Source organism: Setaria italica, chromosome VIII, assembly GCF_000263155.2.
Source record: "Setaria italica strain Yugu1 chromosome VIII, Setaria_italica_v2.0, whole genome shotgun sequence".
Classification (NCBI taxonomy): Eukaryota; Viridiplantae; Streptophyta; class Magnoliopsida; order Poales; family Poaceae; genus Setaria; species Setaria italica.
In genome coordinates, this window is record NC_028457.1 from 35,212,461 (window position 1) to 35,234,135 (window position 21,675).

The window sequence follows — 21,675 nt, forward strand, 5'->3', positions numbered from 1 at the left end:
CCTGTGGTGGAGCTTGCGGAACTCAGTGCACTAAACCCGTGGCGATAGCCTCCGCAATTCAGTATACCAAGCCCATGGCTGTCGGTCAACATGCTCCAAGAATAGTCAGCAAAGTGTAGCTCTGGAGGGTAAATACTGGTGAGAGGCGTACACAAATAAGTACTCGACGCGTTTCCCTGCATGCTGAAAACAAGCTGGAAAAATTATATAAAATAATTAAAAAAGTGACTTAGCTTGATTTGTGGATGATTGTCGACGAAGCTATGTCGATTGTTGATGAAGCCAACTAGTTGGAGTCGATTCTGACTAGTTGTTGATAATGTGGAACTCGCCCTTGAGTTCTAGTCGAGACGAGTAGTCGAAGTACACCATCGTCGACTAGTTTTCTAATTGAGACGAGTAGTTGAAATAATCGTCGGCGACTTGATGCGGCCGGACATCGGGGTAACAGTGCTTGCGTACATCTTCTATGTACGTAAGGGTATAAATTTGAGGTCTTGTGGTAGCCTTCCATGTGCGTGTATTAGTGTTGGTGTTTTATCCCCGACAATGTCTAAATAATTAACCAACGGTTTAGACAATAAGAGTCATAAGGAAAAGAAATCTGCATGTTGGGATACACCCAAACAATAGGAAGCACACTATGACAAACGAAGATAACAGCCGTTCAGACAAACGTTACAGTAGCTATCCTATCAATGATTAATGCCCTCCTGGGGGGACGGTTCATCTCCCTTTATAGGGCCAAAAAGTTACATTTTCACATCGCCGTTATACCCATACTCAACCACTACATCCTAAGAATATTCCGTACAGGACAGTAACTTGGTTCCTATTCGAGATGTCGCTTTCACGGTAAAATTACATATCCAACCTCGTACAAGATTCTTATTACAGAGTCGTCCTGCTATAAAGTGGTCCCAGGGCCGTCTTGATTACCCTCTTCCTCATCCATACTCTTCGTCAAGACCGAGCAAGCTTCCGTAAACTTCCCGCCTTCTTCGGTCGAAGTCAGTTAACTTCGGCTTCTGGTCGTGGAATCTTCACGAAGCCAAACCGCTGAGAGCTCCGTGGGGGATTTAACTTCACGAGTCTTTGCCTGCAAAACAACAGAATGGACACCTTCGTGATAGTTGACTTTGGTTATTTACTAGCTTCGTAAAGGGGGAAGGTGATGAGGTTGGGGTCGATTTAAGAGAGAGGGTCCCTGCCAGCGCCGTTCAGGGTGTGTTGTGGGACGGTCCCCAACAGTAGCCCCTTTGTGGGCGAGGTCCAAGGCGCCGTCGATCGATCCCGCGAAAAGTCCCAAAAATGCCCTCAAAACGTCACCCTTCGTGGTTCTGGTTTTGGTTTTGGTTTCCCTCGATGTTCATGATACGGTTTTGGTTTTGGTTTGGGTTTTGAGGTTTGTTGTAAGGTGAAGGTTGACAGCTTCGGTTTTGGTTTGTTTGTCTCTCTTTGTTACGTTCCGCCACTCTTCTGCGGTGGTCCTCGTCGGACCTGATGTATTCATCAAGTTTGCGGAAGAGGGCAGTCATAGTTTTGGGTTCCTTCCTTGACAGTTTTGACACTGTTGGGCCGGGGGGTAGGCCCGCGATGCAAGCGGATATTGCTACAGATTCCTCAATGTGCGGTTGCTTGAGAACGAAGTTGGACGTATCTTCTTACATACTCTGCAAGTGGTTCCTTGTCCTTTTGCTTGCACTGAAAGAGGTCTACCTGGGCCGTGTGAGGTTGATGGAAACCCTGGAAATTTTCAGTGACCTTCGTCTTGAGATCGTGCCAGCTGATCACCGTGTGTGGAGGGAGCAGTGAATACCAATTCAATGCCGCGCCCTCACAAGCAATTATGAAAGATTTGGTGAGGACGACATCATCCCCTCCGGTCGAAGCTACAACGGCTTCGTAACTCATTAAGAATTGCCGTGGGTCTGTGCGCCCGTTGAATTTGGGCAAGGTGGTTGGTTTGTAAGTTGTTGGCCATGGTGCAGTTTGTAGCCCTATTGAGAGCGACGATGTTGTGTCGACCACAAGGGACACCCCGGGCGAGTGGTGCTGGGTGCCTTAGCCGAAGTTGAGGCTGGGCTGGAGCTGTGCCTGATCGACAGTGGGACTTTCATAAAAGTAAGCTGCGGCCTCGTTTGCATTCTCGAGTGGGCTTTCAAGCTCCGCGACTTCTTTCTGTAGTGCTTCTAGCTGCCGCCTGGCCTCGTTCAGCTTTGATAGCCTGGCCGCACCCTCCCTCTGGTGTTGCACTTGTCGTGCCAACTGCTCCTTTTTCCTTTTGACCTCTTCTATCTCTCGGAGGACTGAGTCCAGTTCATTGTCCAGGCTGGAGGGGCCAGTAGCTTCGGGTGTTGTGGGCTGGTGGCCGTCAGTGCGGTTGGCAGCTTCGTTTGCAACAGGTTGGTGGCTTTGGTGGTTGACTTCGGCTGCGGGCTGGTTGCTCATTGCCTTAGCCCTTAGGGCTTGTTCGACTCTTGCAAGACGTTCCTCCTTGTCGAGGATGACTTGATCTGTGGCTTCGGGTGTCGTGAGCTGATTGGCCTCTTGTGTGTTGTTTTCTCTCTGAGCTGTGGGTCTCTTTTTCCGTTGTGGTGGCTTCGTGGGCTGTTTAACGAGTTAGACCACGGTGGGTGCTAAATGTTGGGATACACCCAAACAATAGGAAGCACACTATGACAAACGAAGATAACGGTCGTTCAGACAAACGTTACAGTAGCTATCCTATTAATGATTAATGCCCTCCCGGGGGGGACGGTTCATCTCCCTATATAGGGCTAAAAAGTTACATTTCTGCATCCCCGTTATACCCATACTCAACCACTACATCCTAAGAATATTCCATACAGGACAGTAACTTGGTTCCTATTCGAGATGTCGCTTTCATGGTAAAATTACATATCCAACCTTGTACAAGATTCTTATTACAGAGTCATCCTGCTATAAAGTGGTCCCAGGGCCGTCTTGATTACCCTCTTCCTCATCCATACGCTTCGTAGAGACCGAGCAAGCTTCCGTAAACTTCCCGCCTTCTTCGGTCGAAGTCAGTTAAGTTCGGCTTCTGGTCGCGGAATCTTCACGAAGCCAAACCGCTGAGAGCTCCGTGGGGGATTTAACTTCGCGAGTCTTTGCCTGCAAAACAACAGAATTGACACCTTCGTGATAGTTGACTTCGGTTATTTACTAGCTTCGTAAAGGGGGAAGGTGATGAGGTTGGGGTCGATTTAAGAGAGAGGGTCCCCGCCAGCCGTTCAGGGTGTGTTGTGGGGCGGTCCCCAACACTGCATATTGCATCCGCAATGAATTATTGTTTGGTAGTGTTGTGGCTCATTCCAAAATAGCTTTGGCTTCAATGATGAGGTGGCTCTTTTGGTGGAACCGAAGTTATTTTTTAAAAAATATTTAACAAAATATCTTGTATGGCTGGATGTCGGGGTAGCAGTGCTCGCGTACATCTTCTATGTACGTTAGGCTATGATTTTGGGGTCTTGTGGTAGCCTTCCATGTGCGTGTACTAGTGTTGTCGGTGTTTTATCCCCGACAATGTCTAAATAATTAACCAACGGTTTAGACAATAAGAGTTATAAGGAAAAGAAATTTGCATATTGCGTCAGCAACGAAGTATTGTTTGGTAGTGTTCTGGCTCATTCTAAAATGGCTTTGGCTTCAATGATGAAGTGGCTCTTTTGGTGGAACCAAAGTCATTTTTTTAAAAATGTTTAACAAAATATCTTGTTATAAGTGGAAAAGTATCGGTGAAGCCACTGTCAAGTATAAGCGGTTTTTGGAACTTGACGTGAGGTTGTGACCATGTTGTTAATTCGGGGGTGGCCACCGGGTTGTTTCGTTTCTATTTTCGTCCATGAAATTTTGGTCAACACATGCATGTACATGTACTAGACATTACCCGTGCCTGTTAATTAATTTCCGTCCTTGTCATTCGGGTAACCGTAACCGAGTGTTTTTCTGTAGCAGTGAATTCTCCATATTTACTATGTAATACGCTCTTCGATCTCACTGCGAATTTAGTTAGGATGCCAATTAATTAATATACCTGAATGCCTTGTTGACCCGCCTGAGGAAGCTTCGCACCGACGATCCTCCTCCGGCGGTCGTCCCCGTCCCCGACGCCGCCGCCATTGCTGTTGGCCCCTCAAAGAAGAAGACGAACGCGAGAGCCACGACGAGCGCTCTCGCTTTGTAGTCGCTGCCATTGATCGAGCTGCTAGCGTGTATTGCCTTACTAAATCTGGCTGTGCTGTGCTGTCGTGTGCGTTCTGCACGCAGGTGGGCCTTTTAAAGGGGTTCAGAGTGACTGACTGAGTGGAGACGTCTCGGTCGATGTGGCTGCTAATGACGTGCTTGTTGGAAAGGTAGGAGCACCACCGCGCTCGTGCAGGTGGTGGTGGATTCTTCGGAGACGTCGCAGAGGCCAGTTGCGTGCATTACATATACTTGTTGGGTTAGTTCCGGCTCAACTATATATCTTTGTGTCAATCTTTTTATATAATTTTAGGTAATGAATTAAAAAAAATATTATTTATGTTTTCAATCAAAATATTTTTTTGAAATATATATATAGTGAATCAAAGTTTCTCCAAAATGCGTCGTATGTACGTGTGCAGTATTTACGCTGGAAGTGGCGGCCGACGGCGACGCCCCTGTGCAAGATGGGGTCGCCGCGCCCATGTACGATGCAGCAGCGTACGTGCATGCACCATCTCATATGTCATCGTCAGTGGTTGACATTGACTAAGGGAGGATAAATCGCCGTGCAACGACCGCCACAGCATTACCATATCCGTTCGGTCAAGTGTGCGCCAAGATGAATTGGATCACTCTTTCTTATTATTTTTTCTTTGTTGAATTCGATACGATTGCTGTACGTTCTTCCACCCTTCCGAGTGCAACAAGGAGATGCATTCGATCGCAAACCATACATGCGTGCACTGGGCCCTTGGCGAGCAGTGGAGATCACCACCAAATTCATTTTAATGCAAAGTGGGCCTGGGCCTGGCAGACTTAGGGTGTGTATGGTTGGACTTTCCAACTTGCTTTTACTTTTACAAAAACCAAAAACCAACCAAAAAGCCTAAAAGTCATAGGTTTTTTAGCCAAAAGATGCTTTTACTCTAGTACAAAATCAAAAACACCTTCCCCTGCTTTTGGAAAAAAAATTACCCACCAACCACTAATTATGAAGTTATAGGTTCATTCTTTTTTTTTCTTCATTTTCTGTCGCGTGTGGGAGCCCGAGCGGAAGCTCCGTCGCGACCGCCGCCGGGCGCGACCACCGCCACCGCCAGGCGCGGGCTCTGCGGCCGGGCATGGAGCTCATGACTTGCAAATCTCGCCGCCCTCCGCGACTGCTCGCGCACAGGAACTCAGCCGTGCCACTGTTGGCCACACCGCGCGGCCCCGCTAGATCCTTCCTCTCGTGTGCTGCACCTGCCGGCCACTTGCATCCAGGAGAAGACAACCAGAACCATGGACTCGTTGCAAGTTGATTTGGTGGACGGGAAGCAGAAATAAAGAACAGGGAGAGGGAAATGCGAATGGATTGGCGGGATGTTTGTGGGCGCGGGCTCCGCCACCATGGGCACCTCTCCGTCGCTAGGCGCGACCGCCGGGTACCCGCTTGTCAGTGAGAGAGGGAGAGAGTTGAGTGGGGTGGAATGTGGATGACACATAGGGTCCACCCGACAGTTATTTAAAAACCACAGCTGCTCTAACCATACGGTCTTCTGCTTTTCTCACAGCTGCTTTTATACAACCCATAGCTCACAGCAGCTTTTCCAAAAGACACAGCCCAACCAAACACACCCTTAGCGGTCTGCAAAAGTCAGAGGTGCAATTGGATGGGTGGAACGCCGTGACCTTCTCCTGGCCGGCGATGCGTGTTAATATAAGTGAGGAAACTCCCCTCACTTGGATGACAAGAAATCATGAATGCGATTAGTTGTGATTCGGCTGGAGATAGAGATACAAATTACAACAACCTTATCTACAAGATTCTACTCAACAAACCTATCCAGCCAAACCCAACATACTGCACACATGTTTGTTACAATTCATTGTTACAGATATATCTAACAACCCCCTCGATCATAAGCGAGTGAGGTTAAGATTGTGCTTGAAGTTCTCCAGCTACCGCACAGCCAAGGCTTTAGTAAACCGATCAGCAACTTGATCTCTGGATGGAACAATATTTCTAACAAATTTCTAGAAATACGTTCCCTCACAAATTGATAGTCTACCTCGATGTGTTTAGTCCTTGCATGAAACACCGGATTTGGATACATGTATTTGGTTCCCATGTTATCACACCACAACTTTGCTGTAGCCAGACTTTGTAAACCAATTTCTTTCAACAAAGTCTGAACCCACGTGATCTCTGCAGTAGCATTAGCTATTGCTTTATATTCAGGTTCTATGCTAGATCTTGACACACATGCTTTCTTTCAAGCACACCAAGAAATCAAATTCTAACCCAAGAAAATTGCAAAACTACCAGTAGACCTTCTATCATCTAGTGAACCTACCCAATCAGCATCTATAAAACCACTAACCAGCATTGAGTCTGACCTCCTGACCTTTAGGCCAATGTTAGTATTATATTTCAAATACCTCAATATTCCCTTCACAGCCACCCAATGTTCAACAGTAGGAGAGTGTAGAAACTAACATACCTTGTTAACTGAGAAGGCTATATCAGGTCTGGTAAGTGTTAGATACTGAAGTGCACCAACAATACAGGTCTGGTAAGTGTTAGATACTGAAGTGCACCAACAATACTTTTACAATACTTTTATATTGTGTAGCATCATTTGCACCTAAAGGAGTTCCTTCATAGACAGATAACTTCTTACTTGTTGACAAGGGAGTACTTACTGGTTTGCAATTTGACATGTTCATCTTCTTTAATAAATCTGAAGCATACTTATCTTGTGTCAGAATAATACCCATACTTGAGGTAGACCTGGCACTGAGGGTGTGAGGAAGAGTTGTTGTCGCCACCACGACGTGGAGGGTTGTTGTTGTAGCCGTGTCCCATGCCATTGCCCTGACGCGCGGTGTTGTTGTTGTTGTTCTAGCCGTTGGCACGGTGGTTGCCTCGGCCACCTACACCACCACGGTTAGTTGTGATTCGGCTAGAGATAGAGATACAAATTACAACAGCCTTATCTACAAGATTCTACTCAACAAACCTATCCAGCCAAACCCAACATACCGCATACATGTTTGTTACAATTCATTGTTACAAATATATCTAACACGGTCAACGCAATCTCGTTGGCCTAGCCCAACGATAAAACATCACCCCAGCCCTGCGACTGTGAGCCATCACAGAAGCGCCCTTCCGCTCTCTGCAAGTGGGTCATTTTTGTACATACTGCCGTGCCGTCTAACTATAGGGTCTTACTAGTAGGTATCCCATTCATTTTTTACAAAAAAGCCATGTGATCCCCTCAAAGACTAGCATATTTCAGATCTACACTTAATGACCAGCATCTAAACTAAAGGTCTTACATATTTGTTGTCCATGTGAACTTAAAAAAAGGTTTCGATCCACTTGAAGATCGGCATCTTGAGGTCTATGCTTATCTACTGGCATCTAACCAATGGGTGTTACTTAATTTGTTTCAATATGATAACAAGTATGCAAACAAATATCTGTGAGATATAACGTGCTTCAATGCGGTGGAAAGTATAATGATAACATAATTATGTTATTTGAGAAACTATACAGATGATTTTTTATGTTTGTTCCAAACAATGCAAAGTATATCACTTATATCGATCCAGTGAGCTAGTGATAAAATTGTACTAGTGCACCTTGCTGTCCCTAGAAGAAAAGGATTTTTTTCCGGATAGATTAGCATAGAGACTAAACAACTTCGTTGTCCCTAATTAATATTATGGTCAGTTTGCATGAGAGGGGTTAGGAAACTGCATGCTACGTTCCTGCTCCAAATATTAGATATGCACAATTTATTACAAATTCTAGCGTAATTAGTGGCCAATTAATTGAAGCAATAAAAACGACAAAGGATGCAATGCTGAATGTGTGTCCAGACAAACCAGTACAAGAATAAAGAATTGCCTCCTGATCAATAATTACCGTCTCTAATTATCAAAGCCTATGTAATAGGACCGATCCAAACATGGGCCTACAATAATTTCTGTAATATATATCTATCAATAATTATAGCAAAACCATGAAACCAACCAACTTATGATCCCATAAAAAATCATCGTCCTGAGATCTATTCTTAACTACTGGCATCTAACCAGATAATCTTACTATTAAACTATTCCCGTTCATTTCTTTGAATAAGAACCCACGTGATCCATTTAAAGATCAGCATCTTGTAGATGTACACCTAATTAAAGGAATCTAATCAAAGGTCTTACATATTTGTTATCCAATGTCATCAACCTACAAAAAGTTATGATCCACTTGAAGATCAGCATCTTAAGATTTAAACTTAATTGTTGGCATCTAACCAATGGGTCATACTTATTTTTCAATAGGATAATAAATATGCAAACCAATATCCATGAGATATAATGAGCATCGATGTGGTACAAAGTACAATAATTGCATAATTACGTTATTTGGAAAACTATAGAAAATATTTTCTTTATATTTGTTCCAAACATATGCAAACTACTAGACTTATTTGGAACAATGGGTTTTGTCCTGAAATTATAATTGAGTGCTTGAAGGATTTGGAATGGATAATTAACTTGTCAAGAAAATTAACTTGAAACCCTATGTAGTCAAGAATTGCACAGTTTGGCGATTAGTTATTAGAAATAATCTAACTTAACCCCCAAAATTCTGACCTATATTACCTACCTTTATCATTATAAAAAAATATCTGAAAATAGTCCTATGTATGCTTCTAAACTATCCGCATCTACCGCAGTTAATATAAGAAACTCGCAATAGAGATAACATATACATAGATGCAGGAAGCGTTGCGGTTAACAAAGCATATAGAGTAAATAACTATAGTATGGCAGAACTAGATAGAAATTAACAAGAAACTTATCTGCGCTAACAAGCAAGTTGTTGGAATATGAACAAATGTGACATGTGCAGTGAGGATCTGGAAGAGGCACCATCACTTGTGTCAACGAAGCGAGCTAGGGACAAAACTATACTACTCCAACTTGCTGTCCCATAGCTGCTCTGTGGGCCCACTGTGGTAGCTAGTAAAAAGGAGCATCAGTTGCGTATAGAGGGGAAACGTCCACAACTAAAGTGCCAGTGTGCCGCTGGCCCGTCTACCACACCTTGCCCGGACTTTTGGAATTGCTGATACGCTGGCACAACTAAGACAAGCAAAGAGACTAGCTGGTTGTCAAATTTGATGATAAACTCTATATATACTCATGTTTCTCAATACTAATAGTTACCACATCGCCCTCTACCTTCATCTATTGCGTCTCCAGCCACAGTTACCCCATCGCCAACCACTCTCTCGATAATAAATCAATGCAGGGTTGTACACCCTACCTCCAAAATCTACTCAGTTCCCAACTCCTCACGTGGAATGAACCCATATATGCATAACACCTATCTTACACTTACCACCCACCTATGCCCATCCCCTTCTTGCGTCTCTTGCGGCTGCTGCCACAGGATCCACCGCCATAGACAACTCTCTCGGTAACCCATCAATACTTGGGCTCATGCATCTACCCCAGCCAATTGATCTCCCCTGCCTAAAAAACCACGGTGCCACCGCCACCTTACGTAACTGTCCATGCTCTGCCAACCTCAAACATGTTGTCCTGCCCCACCACTCACCTTCCCTATAACACCGACAATTAATGATCCCCAAACTCCAAACACTCAAACCCGCACCCTAATCTCGCTGGAGACTGTATGGAATGAGCTCGCACAGCCTTTGATTGGAAAATGGAGGATGAAGCAAAATTCAGAAGTGACGGGGCAAGGAAATGCTTGCTGAAATTAGGTGTAGATTTCTGTGTTTCCAGAGTTGCCAGGCGCAGAGAAGCACAAAGGTGGTGTAGTGTAGGATGGGAAGATTTGCCGGACGGGGAACAGTCCATGGTTTCCTCCGCCCTTTTACAGACTTCATAGGTAGCATCGGATAGAACATTCTTCATACGCAGGTTCACCCGGCTCTGGATTCGGTCCTGCACCAGCAGCCAGGTGAAGAACTTGACACGCGGAGGCGCCTTGTTCTCCCACACGATTCATGGAAAACGCATGGTGCAGGGCCAATTGCCTGCATCGTGGCCTTGTAGACCGGCCCTGCTCTCATGGTGCCGTCATCGCTCAGCAGCACTGATGCTTTGTAGTCGTCGCCATCTCCCAGCTGGATGTTTTGTAGTAGTTCCTGCAGCTCCAACAGCTCATTCCCAGCGGCTACCGTTAGCCATGGAACAAAGAGCTGGCGCAGATTAGAGCTCAGATTAAGTGCACTTGACGCTTACACTTTTCTTCCATGCACTATTTTATATCTTTCATTTAGTGTGTAAGCTATTAGAACATGTGCTATGATTCGAGGGCCACTATCACATGTGCTAGTTAAAGGTCAGACCAACAAGATGTCAACCAGACCATACCGGGCCTCTATATAAAGGAACCCGAACCTAGCTAAACGTCCACACCGAAATGGCTGCAACACTCTTGTCCTCCTCTATGGCTCTCGCTCTGCTTCCACTCCTGCTGCTAGCAGCCGCGTCCATTCCCTCTCTTGCTTCAGCTTCACCTGCCCTCGACCATGGTTTGGATGGCGAGGAGCTGCTGATGCTGGGGAGGTTCCATGGGTGGATGGCGGCGCACGGCCGGTCGTACGCCAACGAAGAGGAGAAGCTTCGCCGCTTCAAGATATACCGAAGCAACATGGAGTTGATCGAGGCGGCCAACCAGGATGGCCGGATGAGCTACCAGCTCGGCGAGACACCATTCACCGACCTCACCCATGATGAGTTCATGGCCCAGTACAGCAGCAATCTGTTGTCCTCAGTGCCGCCGGAGGAGGAGATGATCACGACTCGCGCTGGCGTCGTCCATGAGGGAGGTGGCCATGGCGGTGATCTCCCTCTCGCCGCCGGTGAGGAGCCACCGCGTCCTACCAATCTGACATCATTGCCGGCAAGCATTGATTGGAGGATGATGGGCGTCGTCACGGTACCAAAGAATCAAGGCGCTTGTGGTAAGTATGCCTGTGACATCCAAAGTCATGCATGCGTGAAAATTTACTGATGCAAGTGTCTACGTGCGTGAAGGGTCTTGCTGGGCGTTCGCGTCGGTGGCGACGATAGAGAGCGCACAGGCAATACGCACACGAAGAGTGCCTCCACTCCTGTCGGAGCAGCAGCTGGTAGACTGCGACGGGTACGGCTAGACTTGTCACTGGATTTGCATTATCCATAGTCCATTTGAACTATTTTATCCTTAGACTCTATTGGACTGCATCATACTGGTTAGGTCCAAACCTAACACAGACTTGGAATTAATTTTGATCCCTTTCCATCACCATCTCTAGGTACGACCAAGGCTGCCGTGGCGGCTTTTTGGGCAATGCATTCCGATGGGTGATCCAGAACGGGGGCATCACCTGGGCCCCGTGGTACCCCTACACCGGTATGTCTGGTATGTGCCAGAGATTCAAGCCTGCTGTGGTGAGGCTTCGGAGCTACCGGTGGGTTGCGCCCAACGAGGTGTCGCTCATGCAGGCCGTGGCGCAGCAGCCCGTCGCGGTGACCATCGACGCTAGCGACCCCTGTTTCCAGCATTACTACCGCGGCGTGTACGACGGAAGGTGCTTCTGGAACGGCGTCTACATCGGCGGGGCGTGCGGGACGGCGCCGAACCACGCGATAGCCATCGTCGGCTACGGGACCAAGCCGGGCGGAACCAAGTACTGGATCGGCAAGAACTCGTGGAGTGTGAGGTGGGGTGACCAAGGTTTCGTTTACCTCCTCAGGGACTCTGCACGCGTAGGAGTGTGCGGCGTTGCTCAGCAAGCGTGCTACCCTATCATCTGATCATCCCAGTCGCCAAATCGCCACGCACCTCATATGTTTGCCGGCCTCCATGTGCTTGCATTCATGTTTTCACCATACCTTGCTGTTTACTCATGTATACTCCATTGTTGCAGTATGCATGCTACATGTGTATGCGCGTACTGTATGTTTGTACTTTATACATGTATCATTGCAAGGGTTAGGATGCTACACATGCATCGTTGCCTATGAATAAACATAATACTCTTTGTATAATGGAGGTCCAACATATAACATGTCTGGAAAATAGGATCTATAGATCCAGGTCTCGTCCGACCGATTCCACTACTACAGAACATGTTATCTGTGCTGGCCAAAAGCGCACCGGCACGGAAAACTGTTGTGTCAATCGTAAGTATTTTTACCTGAAGGTTATACACTGAAGTAAAGTAAATGTGGAAGAATACACAAAGAACAAGTATGGAAATTCAGTCACTGTAGAGTACAATTTCCCGTTGTGTGGCTTCTGATGAATCACGTGGCCTCGAGAGGCCTCCGAACAATAAGAGAAATTTCAATTTCAAGTAGTGTTGAAGGAAGGCATACAATGTTGCAACCTATCACAACATGTCGAGAAAGGTGGTACCCAATAATACATATTTTTAAAAAAAAGGTGGTTCTGATCAAAATCCTTTGGATTAGTCCAAGGAGATCGATATATATCTAGAGCAGTTCTTGTACTCCACAGTGCCTTAGGGATACAATTCTACATATGACCTTTTGATATCATTAATTAATCTCTATACAATGAATAATCAACACGTTCGATGCGATCTAATATTATATTATTGCAAAGAGATCCAGATCTCTGTACTGCTCTTGATGCACCGGCTCGTGTTTGTTCATCCACGTGCAAAGATGCCCTTGTTGTTTTTTTAAGAAAAAGGGTTCACCCAGCGTGTGAAGGGGGGATTAGATCACTCATGTGTGATGGAAGAGATTATTAAAGTTTAGTCATACGACTAGGGCCATAGTTGGGAATTTAAGTTCCGCCACTATACAAATATGCCCCTGCGTTGGCCCTAGCTTACCGGTCATCTTACCGACCGCCAGCGGCCAGTAGCAGCATCCCACCAGCTCGTCGTGCCGCCCACTCAACTCCGATGTCCATGGTGTCGCCTCGATAAAGAATATGAACAAAGGTCACACCTGCCAGCGACTTGGAAGGGTCTGCTATGACCCGACGACGATAAGTCGTGCGCGTGATTGGTAATATTCTAGGATTTTTTCCTACACACTGACTCGCAGATATTAATGACGCAATGTATTATTTGGGACCACTATCAACAAAATGGAATCCATGAAATATATTTTTGTCCTCCTGCATCTCACCCATATGGTAAGATTCAAACATGGATCCATACACATAGTACAACGCAGCAGATCGATAGCTAGGATGCATGCATAACCCCACACTATAAACCACATATTATGTGAGGTGCATAAGAAATAGAAAAGGTGCTTGTACATGGACACCCGTTCGATTGAAAGAACACTGAAGACGCTGCAGGTACAACACTACTGAAAGCTTCCACTTGGGCATCTTATTTCCTTCAAATTATTAACTTAACAGGTACTTCAGAGAAACTTCCTGTGCAAATTTCTCAAAGCACAATTTGATGTGTTTTGTTGCATCTTAAATAGGCCCAGGGCCACCATTAGCCTGTATACAAAATAGTAAAATCAAGGCTAATGTTAGATCATAAGCAGAAAGAGTTGTTCTGTGTCAGTAGTCTAGACAAATTTAGTTTTACTGCTAGAGTCACTACAGAGTGGAAAAGTGAGCATTAGTCCTGGTTGGATAGCATCATATATCTAAAATATCCAAACGGGACTAATTTTTCGAGACTAAAGGTCCCCCTCTTTAGTCCTGGGTCACTCACCGGGACCAAAGACCCTCTTTAGTCCTGATTGGTACCAAACGGGATTAATTTTTCGAGACTAAAGGTCCCCCCTCTTTAGTCCTGGGTCACTCACCCGGGACCAAAGACCCTCTTTAATCCTGATTGGTACCAACTGGAACTAAAGGGACCGCCATGCAGGCGCATGCACGTGGCCCCTTTAGTGTCCCAGTTGGTATTACCAACCGTACCAACCGGGACTAAAGACCTTTTTCGCTTTACCCTGAATTCTTTTCCATATTAATGCTAATTGTTGCTTCACTTATATATATATACCTATACATATACATCCTTAGCATACACTACTTACACTTATACGCTCACATTGTATGCATGTTGTATATATATTTCATGATAGTATATGCATCATATTAATTGTAACTTCTATATATACAATTCTTAGTAGTTTATACACATCAACTAGTATTTATACAATTACTATATATATATAATAATTTATCCTCTTCATTATTAGGATCCTCTCGTCATGGTGTTGCTTGGTTGGGCTATTGAATGTCCATCGTAATAAAATTCTCCAATGGAATTTATCACCTCATCCACCAGAAATCCTACGAGAGCTTCTTGGATTTCCAAAAGACTCTCCTTCTCTGAGAGTTCTTCTCTAATATGCATCATCTCTAATTTAGAAATATTTGAATGTTACACCAACAATTAAATATAAGGAGCTAGAAACTAATTAATTATTGATAAGTTTATTTTACGTACAGTTATATCATCCGATATCACCTTATCCCTCACAAAATAGTACATGTGCTCACAGATGTAGTATCCACATAAATAATTCCCTTGTTCCTGTCTCAAGCACTTTAGTGGAAAAAAAATCAGTTATGAAATATTCATGTTATAGAATGTACAAAATGTGCAAACTTCAAACATACCGAGAATGTTGTACTGAATGTAAGTTTTTCTTTGAAATCACCACGGTGATGTTTACGGAATCGTTTTCATGCACTGCAAATTAAAATAATGAATGATACAATGTTGGGTGAAAATTTAGGAATCAAACTTTTGCATAGAGATAAAGGTCCAAAATTATTGCAAGTTAAGCATGTCTTAAATGTCTTGGTACTCATCCTTTGATTTCCTCAACGAATCAAACACAATAATGTTGTGTTGATCAATCATGATTATAAGGAGAATCCAGTGGAAACTGTGTACATAAATGTTCATATTAGATTAACTAACATTAATTAGGTAAGGAAAATAAAAATAAAAAAAGATGGTACCCACACTTACAGCAGCAGTATGTATTGTTTGTAATTCTATTGCTCCGAGAACTTGTATATTTAGTCCAATGTATCCTTTGGGTGATGCCGAATTTGATCTTGTTTAACAAGCGTTGGATCCATGAAGCCAATGTTGAAGTACGATTCGCAGCGGTACCTTTGAATTTGCATGCTACATAAAATGAAACACAAAGTTAGTAGGACGACACACACATAAAATAATAATCTGAGCCAAAATTAACATCTAATAAACATACACTTACAAAATCTAGACACTGATGAGAGAGAGATCAAGGGCATGCTTATGGTACACTTCACAAATATCCTTGAATTCCAACCACAGCAGTTTCTCACCATCATCGAAAAAATCAATCGGTTTAACAACAAGAGTGAACCTGAGCCTTTTCTTAGCTGACTGCTCCATGTACCTCTAATGGAATTCATACATCTTAGTTGAGAGCTTTCGTACCAATTCAGGCCTAACTAGAGGTTTGCCTAACTCAAAGGGCTATTTAGATATAGTCTTTTCTGGAGGTGGTGCTTTGGCTCGCCCTAGAACTTCAGCATGCGAGAGACCCATGTTTTCCATAAACTTAATGGCTTGGATTTGTTGTTCTAAAGGTAAAGCTGCAAAAGCTTGTTGATCTTGATCCTTGAGCTAGAGGATAGTACCTGAGAGATTTCTTTTATAACTTAATAAAATAAATTGGGAAGGCTACTGGTTGACGGTTGTTTAATTGTTTTCAAGCGCTTTCAAACAGCTCAAGGTACTTGGATTCCAAACTGTCTGCTTGTTCCCATGTAGCCTCATCTTTGGTGTGATTTTTTCATTGCACTTTGTAAAACTTGATACTCTTAGTACAAGTATCTCTTATCTTCTAGTTCAAAATTTTAATGGGCCTCTATTCATAAGTTAAATCTGGTTCTAGCTCAATTTCTAGATCTTCTAAGACCTCTTTGGGAACCCTCAAACATTTCTTGAGCTGAGATACATGAAACACATCATGTATGGAGTACATGAGGCAAGTTGATCTGGCAATGAAAGTTTGCATCAATGAAAGTTTATATGCAATTGGACCTTTCCATTCCAGAATTTCATAAGAACCAATATATCTTGGAGCTAATTTGCCTTTAACTCCAAAATGTTGCACTCCTTTCATTGGAGACACTCTAAGATACACAAAGTCTCCAACATGAAACTCTGAGGGTCATCTTCTTTTCTGCCTGGACTGAGCTATTTCAAGATGCTTACGGATTTTTTAAACTTTTTCTTCAGTTTCAATAACTAAATCTGGCCCCAAATGTGCTCTTTCTCCCGTTTGTGACCAATGTAAAGGTGTTCCGAACCTTCGGCCATATAATGCTTCAAACGGTACCATTTGTATGCTAGCTTGGTAGCTATTGTTGTAGGAGAATTCTGTCAGAGGCAAACATTCATTCCATTTCTTGAGGAAGGTGATGACACAAGCTCTTAGCATATCCTCCAATATCTGATTGATCCTTTCCGTTTAACCCCTAGTTAGTTTGAGGGTGGTAGGCGGAGTTTCTTATTAGTATAGTTCCCATTACTTTATTAATATAGTTCCCATTACTTTATGTAGCTGTTCCCAAAATCTGGAAACAAAATGAGAGCCTTGATCAGAAGTGATTGTCTTGGATACCCTGTGTGCAGGGATACGATCCGAGACATATATAACTCCGATCCGAGACATATATAACTCCGCATAAGTTGGCATTCGATATATGGTCTTGATGGGAATGAAATGGACTGACTTAGTAAGGCCCTGTTTGGCATGACTCCAACTCTGGGTGGAGCTGCTCCACTCCAAAACTCCAGGTGGAGCCAGCTCTGGGTGGAGTTGGAGTTGTCTGGTGAGGGTGTTTGGCTGGAGGGTGCCCCTAGCTCCAGAAAAGAGGAGTTTGAGGGTAGATTACCTTTCTTGCCCCTGGTTCGACTTGAACTACTTATCACAAATATAAAATGAAACTACATGCATTGAAGTCCAAAATAATAATAATTACATGTTCCAAAAATTTAAAATTTCGAAATTATTGCCTGCCTTTATCTCAATCGTGGTTTATAAATTATAATTAAAGGATTTGCTTGAATGGATGGGAATACTATCTCAACTGTGCAGAACAAGGCATAGACTCATGCATTGCAGGGACACGTATTAGGATTGCTTTGTATTATTTGCCTTTGAGCTAAGCTAGAACTGTTCATTTTGTGTACTTCAACGAGAACTAGTAAATAAAAAGGAATCCAGGGGCGCCGCGGCCGGCCCAGGGGCGCTGCGGCTGCTGGCAGGGCGCCGCGGCCGGCGCAGGGGCTTCGGCGCCGGGCGAGCCGGCCGGCGTTGGGCTTCGGCGGCGGGGGATCTTCGGCGGCGCGGCAAACCGGCGGTGGGGCGCTGGGGCCGGCGGCGGCCTTCGGCAGCGGGACGAGACGGGCGGCCTTGGAGCGCAGCGGCCAGCGGAGGGGCCTCGGCGGAGCGGCGCGAGGGCCGGCGGTGGGGTGTTGTGTCCGACGGTGGGGCGCTCTGGCCGCCGACGGGCCTAGGGGCGCCTGGCGACGGGGCTAGGCGGGCGGGTGAAGTCACGGGAGAGGAAAGAAACAGAGGCGCACGGAAGAATGGAAAGAAAGAGGCAAAGATGAAACATTATTTTTGTGTAATCAGTGGCAGTGGTGGGTAATTACCCACCAACTCCACGAGGAGGTTCAAAAGAGGTGGTTTTGGAGCAGCAAAATAGGTGCTCCAAAACTCCACCCCCATTTGTACTACAGCTCCATGGAGTTTTGGAGTTGGGGTGTTTGGCTATTTTTTTTTGCTAGAGTCGCTGGAGTTGTGGAGTGGAGCTGTGCCAAACAGGACCTAAGTCGTTCAATATTGAGTCGTTCAAGATAACCTATATAGTTAGTAGTCGTTCAAGATAACCTACTATGAAATTTATGGAAATATCTTCCCACTTTCAACTACTATGAAATCCATGAAAATATCTTCCCACTTCCAATTAGGATTTCATGGAAATATCTTCCCACTTCCCACTACTACAAAATCCATGAAAATATCTTCCCACTTCCAATTAGGAATTGTCAAAGGTTGCACACTCTCTGAATTTGCATCACCAGTATCCAGTACAATGTCTTCAGTTAAGGTACTCTCGAGAATATCATCAACACACGCTGCTTCTGCCATCGCTTGCGGCTCCTGAGATGCATGATGACTCGGGTGCAGCAATTCACATTCAGGCAGTTCAGTAGCAGTGGCCTCCATTTGCACACCAACCACCTGCTCAGTAACAGGATTGGTGTTAATGATCACTTCCTCCTGCAACATTTCCACTGCTACATCACCTTCTACCTTGCTCTGCAGCGTGTTATCGTCCGGCATTGGGAAACCGCTCACTTCAGTGGTGCCGATGTCGATGCCCGGTGACACCATCTCCTTGGTGGACTCCACTTCATCCATACCTGTGCGCTTGCCACCCTCTGTTTTATCTCCACGCTTGCCATCCTCTGTTTTATCTCCACTGTCTGATACCGATGACTCTTGGACCAGGGCTTCTACGAACCATATCGTCTTCCTCGCACCCAACGCCGGTGCTGCTGATATGGACTCACGAAGTCCTTTGGGGGCAACGCCGCCTCCATGGTAATATACTCGTTGTCCTCCTCTATCTGTGCACTATTATCCAACACAAATGACTCGTGGCCTGATTCTTGGAAACGAAATTCACCTTCTGGCATCGTATCCTCATCGTCGCTCGATGCCGGCACCGGCTCTTCCAGCAGACGAGTAGACGACATTCCCTTGACAGAGGCAACGACGCGTAGCTCTCATCTTCCTCCATCTCCATGATGGCGCCGTCTCTGTCTCGCTCCAGTAGTCGAACACAGTGGCCTTGCCGCCGGGCGCTTCCGACGCATCCAGGAACTCATCGTCTTTGACGTCCCAGGTGTGGTATGGCGGGGTCCGGGGAGGCAGCAGCAGGGCGCCCATGAGGCGTTCAGTGGCGAACACGCTGGCGAGGTAGGCGGAGAAGGGGAGGGACAGTGCGAGGCCGGCGACGGAGACAATGAGCAGGGGCGGGGCTGCGACGGGAGCGGCCGTGGACGCGACGCCGGCGATGGCGGCTCTCTGTTCTTGGATGGGGAAAAGAATAGACGGTGGACTGACGCGACGAGGCTGGCGTCCAGGACGGCCTTGCCAGTGTTGGAGGTCTCCGTGGACGGCGGAGAGGATGTGGAGCTGAGGTGCGAAGGAATCGGCCGGCGGTGGACGGAGCTGTGAGAGCTAGAGCTCGAGTCACCGCTCTGTTCTTGACCGGGGAAAAAAAAAGAAAGGACGGCAGCGGCTCTGGTGCTTTAAAGGCCAGAGGAGGCAGTAGAGGTTAACAGCGGCCATGGTGGTGTGCGCGCGACACGTAGGGGGCTTAAGTGGTGAGGTAGCAGCTGCGTGCCACGGCGGCGCCGCTCTGGACCTCACTGGCGCCCAGCTGTGCTGCACCCGAACCTGTCCTGTTACTCTCTTCTTTCTTCCCCAAAAACTGAAAGTTTAGATCAATTTTGTGACCAAAATTCAATTCCAGCTCTATTATGTTCTTTAAGATAAGTTGTAGAGAAACATATGACCTACATTTTATTGATTTTTCTCAAGTGCTAAAGATCACTCCATCCTTGTGAATTTCAGCTCCAAAGTCAGGCTAGTGCTCTGCTCTTTAACTGAATCGCTCCCCCCTTCGATTCAGTTTCGTCAGACAATTAAAACAGCTTGTGGCCCATCTTTGAATTCAAATTCAACCATTTAAACTTGGTTTAACTTACCCAAAAACTTCTGGAACTTGTTAACCATATAACAGGGTTCCATTTTGCTTGTTAAGGTCCAACTTTTAAATACAAATTCTTCCAGAAATTCGAGTCACAATCTGCCATTTTTCACTGTTTCTCGAACTGAATGGCCCTTCCCATTCAGTTTCGTCAGTAAACTTAACGGTGCACATTTCAACTTTGGTTTTCCAATTGAAATTCTGTAACACCAATGGTGTTTACAATAAATTAAACCTTACTTAAATACTAATGAGGAGAAATAAAAGAAAAAGAGAAAAATATGGAAAAGAAGACTCGGTCAAACAAGGTTGAATCAGAGAGTTGACTAAGTCAACCATAGTCAAATTAAGTCAAAAAGGTGAATTTGGATCATATGTGACAAATGAAGTGTATTAAATTCAAATCCAGTTTGAATTTTTAAATTTAAACTTAATTTGGAAAAGAAATCAAATATGGTCAAGTACCCATGTTTGAGTACTGTTTTAAAAAGATTTCATATAGCAACTTGGAAAAATGTTCTTCTAGTAATTTAATTAAAATGTGTATAGAACAATTTGAACTAGATGTGGTTCACATAAAATTATGTTTGAGTATTTTATTTGAAGCTCAAATTTTGAACTTGAAGCTGTTTTGAGACTTAGGCAGAATCTCAGTTCCAAGTCTGAAACTGAAACTCGAAGTGTCAGTTCATGGATGAATCTTCAGAGCCTTTGATCTCCCAAACCAGAGCTCCTTTGAGAGAAGTTCATATCTATAACCTGTAGTCCTAGGATGTATCTACATATTTGATCAAAGGATCTCGGAGAGTATGCATTTGAATTTGGACGAATTTTACCTGAGAAGGAAGAAATGTTTCTGTGTTCTGAACTCAAACAACGGCAGTAAAACAGCGGCAGCGCCGCTGTTCGCCGCCGGGCCGCCGCGGTAAAATCCACGCGCCGCCACGCGCTACCATGCGCTGCAGCCACGAGATAACAGGCAAGCAAGAAGTGGCCAAGCACATCACGGTGAAAGTTTGGATATTCACAGTGCCATCGTCATCATCCATTATTTGCTCTGCTCTCCGTTCAGTTTCCACCGCCGGAGCTCACCACCGATTTCGCAGCCGTCGAGCCGTCTCCGACCAATTCCTCCCGCACACCAGGCCTTGACAACCTCCTGAGCAACCCCGAAAGCTTCCTGTCCGACGAAATCAACTCAAGCGCCGCCGCCGACCATCCACTGTTCCGCCGCCGCCATTAACACCCCCAAGGTGAGAACCCCTTTCCCGGCCCTCTCTGCTTAATACACCTCTAATTCATAAATCCTTACTTCGTACTATCGTTCTTTTACCATTATGTTTGATTGAGCGTAAGATGCTTGAAGGATGTTCAGTTTTATTGTTGACAGAATCCTGCTGCGTGTTGTGTTTCAGTGTTTAAGGCTTCTACTATACATTTTTATTGGATTAAGGGATAGCCTATTCCATTAAGCAAATGAATTAGGTCCCAGCCTCTATATCCTCCGATACTACATTTTCATGTATGGTAAGACACTATGATGCCATGGGTTCTCATTTTTTTAGGTTCTGATTTCCGAACAAGATCATTGCCTAAATGGTTTGCATATATATGGATGTTTTTCCATGTTGTAGAGGCTATCAAAA

General features: G+C 45.0%; 1 protein-coding gene and 1 long non-coding RNA gene across 2 annotated transcripts; one reads left to right on the plus strand and one right to left on the minus strand.

Annotated features, from left to right (window-relative positions):
- Window positions 1-2,677: 2,677 nt before the first annotated feature.
- Window positions 2,678-4,266, minus strand: LOC111258263. The gene is made up of 2 exons (XR_002678922.1): window positions 4,058-4,266; window positions 2,678-3,135 (listed from the first exon to the last, which is right to left on the minus strand). It is a non-coding gene; the product is annotated as an uncharacterized LOC111258263 (long non-coding RNA).
- A 6,391-nt stretch (window positions 4,267-10,657) lies between these two features.
- LOC101753901 (ervatamin-B) lies at window positions 10,658-12,270 on the plus strand. Its single transcript, XM_004980726.2, has 3 exons — window positions 10,658-11,201; window positions 11,275-11,383; window positions 11,535-12,270. The coding sequence occupies exons 1-3, from the start codon at window positions 10,658-10,660 to the stop codon at window positions 12,034-12,036; spliced, it is 1,155 nt and encodes a 384-aa protein (XP_004980783.1). The 3' UTR covers window positions 12,037-12,270.
- The last annotated feature ends 9,405 nt before the right edge of the window (window positions 12,271-21,675 follow it).

What these genes read in the sequence shown, in the direction of transcription:
- LOC101753901 (XM_004980726.2), top strand. Translation starts at nt 10,658, where the DNA reads ATGGCTGCAACACTCTTGTCCTCCTCTATGGCTCTCGCTCTGCTTCCA. An exon ending in AAAGAATCAAGGCGCTTGTG is followed by an intron (nt 11,202 to 11,274) that starts GTAAGTATGCCT and finishes ACGTGCGTGAAG; the next exon opens with GGTCTTGCTGGGCGTTCGCG. An exon ending in CAGCTGGTAGACTGCGACGG is followed by an intron (nt 11,384 to 11,534) that starts GTACGGCTAGAC and finishes CACCATCTCTAG; the next exon opens with GTACGACCAAGGCTGCCGTG.